This window comes from Cupressus sempervirens, chromosome 3 (genome assembly GCF_028749045.1).
Source record: "Cupressus sempervirens isolate cs-2001-9-10 chromosome 3, ASM2874904v1, whole genome shotgun sequence".
Classification (NCBI taxonomy): domain Eukaryota; kingdom Viridiplantae; phylum Streptophyta; class Pinopsida; order Cupressales; family Cupressaceae; genus Cupressus; species Cupressus sempervirens.
Window position 1 is genome coordinate 549961732 of NC_143120.1, and position 8781 is coordinate 549970512.

Genomic DNA, 8781 nt, shown 5'->3' on the forward strand with positions numbered 1-8781 from the left:
GAAATGAGCAAAAATCAAGTTCTGGAATGAGCCCAAAATGCCTCCAAACTCCTTAAAAGAGGGCATAACCCTAACTCACGTCCAAGAGGGGTTAATAAAACATATTTTAATAATAATTTACATTTATTAGTCCATTAGCTTCCAAAGATTATCTCCTTTTTCCGAAACTTCACCTTTTTGGGTCTGCCTGCCTTAGAAAAGATTATTATTTTTAATTATTTGAAAAGGGGACATGACACATACATACATACATACATACATACATACATACATACATATATGGTGTTTCTTTTTATGGTTAAATTGTTTATGTGTTGCCAACTAGCGACATTGTGTAACCTATGAAGACATGGTGTTGTTACTACAATATTTTAGCATGATGTATTGTTAAGTGGTTGTAAATATTTTTTTAAAGGGGTAAACACTTTGACCTAGAGGTATGAACTAGTGAGACCGCAAATGGGGGACCTCATCCCCAATAACATTTGAACCTTGATGAAAAGAACAACAATACAACAACTCAACCATAATAATAGGCCACAATTAGCAAATGATTGCAAATGTTAGTTATAATAATTAAAGAACAACAATTTGTGCCATATTTCTTAGTAGAATCATGTTATCCACTTGAGTTCCCTAGTAGGTTTACATGTTTTCTTGCTTAAATTTATAATAATAACATAAATTGACTTCACTTGAATCAATTTAGTGCTTCTATGAAATGCTCTAATGTCTTTAGAATATTTAATATTTATTCACAAACTTTAATATCACTACTAAACCAGAATTATTAATAAAATAGACCAGTGAAAATATAAAACAATATTATCTATTTATAATTAATGAAAGAAGAAAATAACTTTAGATAAAAGAAGGTAGTGGTAGAATAGTTGAATTGTACAAAATATGCTAAAACATAAACTAAAACTAAACTATTTAATCCCTAATGATTAATATGTTAGCATGTATCCACATTTCTAACACTTACTACATATGACCCTTGACATTGACAATAATAATACCTCTAATTACACATACAATGAAACCTTTACCTTAAATTATTGTATGTATGTGTATGTATGTGAAACATACACATACAACTATTCTGCTAGTCCTGGTAACAGTGACCGAGCCCCTGGAGGGTCCTCTCCCCTACTTATCCGTTAAAAAAGGACGAAACTTCCTTTCGATCGCCGAACTCTGCTTTGTCCATCGCTGAACCCTGTTTTGTCCTCGCCCTTCCCTCGATTGCAACCATTTACCAGAACGTGCACCGCCATTCAATTATCCATATACTTGTGCTTTGGTATTTGTAGAAAGCTTACAAGATTCAAGTGCAATTTTGGGTAATTAACTTGCAGAGACACCTCCATTCATTTGACTTTGTGCCGACAAAACCAGTACCTCCGCCATTAATTGTCTTGACCCCTAGTGGGCCTCCTGCTTCCGTAGCTGTAGGTGCCTAGGCCTACCTTTTCATGGGATTAACTCCCACATTGATTGTGAAAGAGAGGACAGTAAAAGCAGTCAGAGCATGAGGAGGGAAGGGATATTTCCAATTGTTGTCGGCTGACCGTCTGTTCTTTTGTGCTTGTCTTAAGCACACCCCTCCCCTGATGCTCATTGCTCATTACTCACCAAGTCATGCTTCTCTGCCTATCAATTATAGAATCAAGGCAGATTGTTTGTATTCAGTTTGTGGGCACATGATAGAGGATGTGGGTTTTATTTTCTCGGGTCCCACGATCAGATCGCTCTATACCTCCTTCCACCGCGCTTCCTCCCTCCCATGTTTAAGCGCTGTCTCTACTATAATGGTTTTCTGATCTGTCATTAGCATTTCATAGGATGGGGGCACGTAGTTTATGGGCCTTGGAGAATGTTAATTTGTATAGAAAACATGGTCCAGCTAATAGCCTTCTCTTCTCTCCTTCGCTCAGCATAACGACCACCTGCTGAGCATCTTCATTATTGTTTGTTGATGCAAGTTCCACGTGTTCTCACAAGCACAACCTAACTGGAAGTCACAGAGACATCCCTTTCTCTTCTTCAACTTAACCATTTTCTGAATATGGATAATTTTATTCGGCGTTGGAAAGTGAACCCTGCACATGGCCCATGCTACATTTTAGGCGCTTACTACTTATTTGACCAATGCTTTCCAGTTGGGCGGGAGTGCCCATAATCATTTGACCCTAATTGGAACTCATTTCCAGTCTTAGTAGCCCACAATGTATACATTTTGGCGGTTAATGATTGAGTAGTGGGCTTGGATGGCTGTGAGTGTGGAATCAGAAAAATTGATGGGTGTGGGGAGTAAGAGCAGTTTGGTGTCTGTAATGATGGCGGTTCTCTTTTTGGTGGCAGAGGTTCCTGAAAAGAAGGAAAAGGAGAGAGAGGGGTCTTCAGCCTCATCCTCCTCATGGGCATTGTTTAGGAGAATAGTGAGCAGCTGTAAGTTTGATGGAGGGGAAGTGAAGGAGGCGAGGGTAGGATGTTCTACTTCTGCTTCTGCCTCACAAATGCAGGGGAAGACGAGGGGGATGCACAAGGGAGAAATCTCTCCCGAGACATCATCAGCATCCACACATTCCTCTGGTAGATCAGTGTCATCATATGGATGCAAGCCTCCAGAGCCCTCACCTCAACCTGCCTCCTTCAGAGGAATGCAGTTGAAGCGATGGTCGGGGTGCTATGAATGCCATATGATAGTAGATCCCATTGAGGCCTTCTCCAGGGACTCTTTCAGAACCATTGTCGCTTGCCCTTCCTGTGGCCAGATCTTCACCAAGACAGACGCTCTCGAGCTCCACCAGATTACCAAACATGCAGGTTCTCCTCTCCATGTCTCATTTTTTTCCTTGTTTCACACAAACTTACCCTTTCACTTCTTTCAATTTACAACAGTACTAACAGTGACTGAAAATCATGCACACTGACTATGAAAATCATGATCCTGAGAGATTAAATTGTTTTAGTTCTCTTAAAGTGCCTAAATATCAGTGTTTCTTAGAGAAAGAACTATTCTTCGGTAACACTAAATTGTTTCAGTTCTTCTCTTCCAGTACTCAAATTTCAGTGTTTTCTAAAGAGTAATATGCCTCAGCAAGATTGATTTGGTTTAGTTCTTCGCTTCAGTGTTTTGTAGAGGAAGACATGTGCCTCAGCAAGGTTAAGTTGTCTTAGTCCTCTTTCCGTTGGTCTATTTCTGACGATGATGGATCATAGACATTTGATCTGCAGTGTCCAAATCAAAAAGTTTACAGTCAAATCGAGAAATCATGCACAACAATAATATAGACGGTGATAATCATATTTTTCTCTTCCACCACCCGAACATTGAAGTCAAGAACTATGCCTCAGCATGATTAAGTTGTTTTAGTCCTTCCCTTACAGAACCTAAATGTCTTTCGTTTCTAGAGAAACTAATATACCTCATCAAGATTAAATTGGTTTAGTTCTTCCCTTCCAGCACCTATGAATCAGTGTTTACTAGAGAAGCTCAATAGCTTTTGAATGTCCGACTGTGGTTGTGATCATAGGAATTCCTATGGAGTTGGGAGGGGCTTACTTTTGATGCAGGGCGTTTGCTTAGTGGTTTGGTGAGCTCTTAAATTGTCATATTTTGAAGGCTTAGATTGTTCTTCTTGCCTTCCAGAACCTAAATACAGTGGCTTATAGAGAAAGTATTATGCCTCAAACAAGATTAGAGTAGTTTAGCTATTGACTTTCCGTGCCTGAATACCAGTGTTTCCTAGAGAAATTTTGATAGTTTTTGAATGCCCAAATTTTGGTTATGGTCATAATATAATGATTTCCATGGAGTTGGGAAGGGCTTAAATTTGGTGCAGGGTGTTTTTCATTTTGTTTGCTTTGATGAGATGGAAAGAGTTGTAACAGGATTTGAGTGTGATTAAAAACAGTGTCGGAGCTGAGTGAGGAGGATTCGGCCCGGAACGTAGTGGAGATCATATTCCAATCAAGCTGGTTGAAGAAGGAAAACCCCATCTGCAAAATCGAGAGGATCCTGAAGGTGCACAACGCACAGAAGACAATAAACAAGTTCGAAGAGTACAGGGACATGGTGAAGGCAAAAGCGAATAAGGTTGCAAAGAAGCACGCCCGCTGCATTGCAGATGGCAACGAGCTCCTCCGCTTCCATTGCACCACTTATGCCTGTTCTCTGGGAATGAACGGCTCTTCAAGTCTCTGTACTCTTGCTTCCTGCAACATCTGCAACATAATCAAGAATGGCTTCTCTGCCTCTCCAAAGCCGGAGATTTACACCACGGCAAGCAGTGGGAGGGCTCACGACTCCATTGCATCCTCATGCGAAAAGGAGAAGAGGGGGGGGAGAAGGGCAATGGTGGTGTGCAGAGTGATTGCAGGGCGCGTTCAAAGGAAAGAAAAGGACACCATTGATGATTCTGCTACATCTGCATCTGCATCCGCCATTGTTGCAGATGATGATTTCGTCTCCGGGGGATTCGATTCTGTGGCAGGCCACGCCGGAATATACTCCAATCTCGACGATCTTTTCGTGTACAACGCTAAGGCCGTTCTCCCGTGCTTCGTTGTCATCTACAAAACTTTACAGGGATGAAATTTATAATGCTGTAACAGTGGGATCTGTTCATTCCGTACTGGTCAGACATTAGTTGGGAGAGGTCCGTTCTCCTGACATGAACTGCAACGGCCTTGTCCCCACAAATTTGGTAAAAACTATCGTGGCTTCAAATTGTAATCAATTTCAATAAAAATTTTGAACAGAGCGACCGCCAGAAGAACATTTTGCTTTTGTACAGTTTCAATTCCAAGAGACGAGCGAGAGATAATAATATAACGCTGTTTTAAGTTGGATGAGCATTTTACCCAACTTCAATCGCCCTAAATATTATTTTCGTGAGCCGAAAATGTTTGTTTTGGTGAATAGAGAGATAGAATTGCGATGAATGAGTTTGATTTTGTATCAAATCATATTTTATAATTTACAATTATGATGTAGATCATATATTTTATAATTTATAATTATGATGTAGATCACACTTTATGATCTATAAGTAAGACGAGAAAAAATCAAATAAATTTGATCACATTCTATTTTTCTTTTACAAATTTTTCATCTTAGTAATACCAAATGCGATCTGAAAGCTATCAATATAAACTTTTTATATTAATATCGAGCAAAACACTACATGTCTTCAAGGTTGAGCAAAAATTAAAATGTATCTCTGTTGTTATAACATTTGTAGATAGTAATCAAAGAGTTTCTAACTATATCAAATATACATAAGCTTTCAAAATAGATCATTTTCTTCATGATATCCATTATGAAAATAACTATCCTTTATAAATTAATCCCAAGCTCCAATAATATTATTATTGCATTCTGCTTCATTAGTCTTGCGCAGTGGTTCAAGGGGGGGTCTTTCATCAAATGCTCCCCCATTAGGAGTATCTAGGGTCTGGTTTGCTAGAATCTCCTTGTTCTTTTCAGCCACATTGATATTCTCTTCAATCATAAATTGTTTTAGAGCCTCCCGTTCTTTTTCATCAAGCATATCACTGTAAGTGTTGAAATAATGAGCAAATTTGATATTTTCCTTGTAGACAAGCATTGCTCTTTCCTACAAAAGACTCATAAATCTGCTCTTTGGGATTTCTAGAACAACTAAGACATGATAAGTAGATAGGTGAGTTTTATTAAAAAATCAGTAAGCTCCCTATTTGATCCTTGTAAAAATTCTTTGTTTCTTTTCTTCCAAATGAACCATAAGACTTCATTAGAAAAAAGATAGACCAAAATTTATTAAGTCTAATGTAAAAAGAATTTGACAAATCCAGCCAAAATTTCAATCCAAGAGATGTTAAAAGGTTTGTTCCAATTAATGGGTGTGCCAAAAAAAGAGGACCAAATTAGCATAGCATATTTGCACTAAAAAAAACATGCTCAAAGGTTTTAGGCATAGAACAATGAATACAAATGACATGAGGGACATTATAGTGACACAAATTATCAGCAATAGAAAGTTTTTTCAATAGAAGTATCCACCTAATTTAGACTTTTTTGGGTTATGTAACTTGATGCCACATAAAATCAACAATGAACTGTTATTGGATTCCAACCAATTTAGAGACCATTTTTTATTTACTGCTTTCAGAATAGATGAATCCCCTTTAATCATAATGTAGATCTTCTTAGTATTGATATCTGTATTGCAAATTAACTTTCCTTGTAATGTTCTGGCTAGCAAAGGAGTGACCTACAGTCTGCTTAGTTCCAAAATGGATCCGAATATACTCTTGCTAGAGATTCGTATGGATGAGGAATTGGAATTCTGGAGGTGTCGTACGGTGGCAAGAATGGGATGCAGAGGTCGTACGGTGGCCAAGATGAAGATTGTTCTATGTTTAGAAGGTCGTACGGTTTATGGGAGGTAGTACAATGAAGGATGTCGTACGAAGTCTGAGACAAGCCGTACGTAATGAGCTGTACAGATGGAGGAGCAATTTGTACGGTGAAGGAGGATTGTCCAAGCCGTACGATGATGTTGTTTTTCGTATAGAGATGCTAGAAGGTCGTACGGTAGTAAGTCGTACAATGGAGATTAGAAATCGTACAATGATGTGGATGGGAGAAGACGGGTGCCGTACGGTGAGGGTAGATAACTGAATTTTGTACGAGAAGGCAATGTAACAATATGAATTGCAGGTGGAGGATGGGAACAGAGCCGTACACCATGAACCATTAACTGATATTATTAATTAATGACAAAAGACAATGTAAACACCAAACAATGTCGTACCAGAATGAAAGAACATTCATAGGTTGATAAGTACTTGTAAATAATGAGAGCACTCTGATTTTTGCTAGATACCAACCAAGTTGAACACCGACGGAATAGGGTGAGGGTTGAATCCCATCAAAACCGTGCAAGCCAAATAGGGAAGATCTTTCACTTCCGAAATGACGAACAATCCCGAACTCCAGCAGGAATCCGCAGTACAGAGAAATAAAATCCAAAAGCATACCTATTGACTATTACGAGCCGTGCTTAAATACCCATCGGGAAAAGCTTTCCAAGGGTGTACAAAGATTAGCCAACGACGACACAAACTACTATGACAAAATTAAATTTGGGTTCGAGTTAAATTAAACAGTCAGCTCGTTACACAAAAATAATTAAATACATTTATTTCTGTTTGGGAACATTACATTCCTACAAAGAAAGTTCCTACAACTTTCTTAATGATGGTGTATGTTTTCTTATGGGTATCTAGGAGATCAAATTTGGCCTTAAGCTCTTCCAAAGTCCTCATCCTTTTTATTAATTAGTATATCACCAATGAGTTTAATGCCTTTATCACACCATTATTTTGCAAAAAAAATCTAAGTCGAAGCTAGAGGCTTACCATTTAGTTGAATACCCCACCAAATTGATCTAGCAATGATAGAGAAATAAGGAGGACCATCCACTGCACCTTTGAAGCATAGCATCTTTCGCGCTTATGTCCGAGCTTTCCAAATGAAGGCAAATACATTAGAGCCAAATACTTAAATTTTAAAGTCATCGAGAATAACATCAACAAAGGGTACATCTTTCCATCTTTTACTTTTTTATAACAAATCCCAGAATATTGTTTCTTACGAGGATCTTCCAAGGTTCATTGCCAAAAATGTCTTTAAGGATCCATTTTGATGCTAATGCAATGTCATCAGTTTTAAAGTTTCTCATACCAAGGCCTCCCCAAGATCTAGGTATACAACACCATTTCCAATTTATTGCATGTCTTTTCTTATTATCTTTACCATCTGACCATAGAAATCTCTCAGAATTTTGTCAAGTTTCTCTATTTGATAACTATTCAATAATCATATAGAAGCAAAGTATATTGAATGTGATGTTAATAGATTTTGAACAATCAAAGCCCTTCCAAATACATTAGAGCCAAATACTTTAATTTCAAAGTCACTAAGAATGACATCAACAAAGGGTACATCTTTCCATCTTTTAACTTTTTGTTAATAGATCTCACAATATTGTTTCTTATGAGGATCTTCCAAGGTTCATTGTCAGAAATGGATTTAAGGATTCATTTTGATGCAAATGCAATGCCGTGAGTTTTGAGGTCTCACATACCAAGGCCTCCCTAGAATCTAGGCATACAACACCATTTCTAGTTTATTGTGTGTCTTTTCTTATTACCTTTACCATTTGACCATAGAAAATCCCTTTGAATTCTATCAAGTTTCCCTATTTTTGATAACTGTTAAATAACCATGAAGAAGAAAAGTATATTGAATGTGATGATAACACCTTTTGAACAATCTAAGCTCTTCTAACTAGTGATAGAAGATGAGGCTACCATTTATGAAGTTTCTTTTTAATGTTAGAGTATACCTAGTTCTACATATCCTTGATAGAAGGGGATACAAGAAAGGGGATTTCCAAGTATCTAACAATACAGTTAGGACCAACCCATGTCCAACCTTTCTATTCAAACCATGTAGGACTTGAGTTGTTCCAACCAATGAAGATTGATTTGTGTGGGGCAATCTTAGCATCAGAAGCTGACAAAAAAAAATGGAGTATATTGACCATATTTACAAAAAATTAGAGTCTACTAAGGCACAACACTTGGTGAAGGTTTTGCAAATGGGGTTTGAAGAAGAATGGGTTAAACCAAGGAGAAAACTTTGTAGTTAAGCATGCTTGAGATGGAGTAGTACTGGGATGGATGACCTCTCGGGAAGTCTTATTACTTTGCCTCTGTGAGCAC

The 8781-nt window shown here is 37.9% G+C and overlaps 1 protein-coding gene across 1 annotated transcript; it reads left to right on the forward strand.

The window, feature by feature from the left end:
* Positions 1 to 1235: 1235 nt before the first annotated feature.
* Positions 1236 to 4953, forward strand: LOC149567601 (uncharacterized). The gene is made up of 2 exons (XM_089820843.1): positions 1236 to 2832; positions 3924 to 4953. Exons 1-2 carry the CDS (start codon positions 2274 to 2276, stop codon positions 4601 to 4603), a joined length of 1239 nt encoding a protein of 412 aa, XP_089676969.1. The 5' UTR covers positions 1236 to 2273; the 3' UTR covers positions 4604 to 4953.
* The last annotated feature ends 3828 nt before the right edge of the window (positions 4954 to 8781 follow it).

Excerpts from the sequence above, each read along its gene's own strand:
- LOC149567601 (XM_089820843.1), top strand. The coding sequence starts at position 2,274 with ATGGCTGTGAGTGTGGAATCAGAAAAATTGATGGGTGTGGGGAGTAAG. Across the intron at positions 2,833-3,923 it reads CCAGATTACCAAACATGCAG|TGTCGGAGCTGAGTGAGGAG; the intron begins GTTCTCCTCTCC and ends GATTAAAAACAG.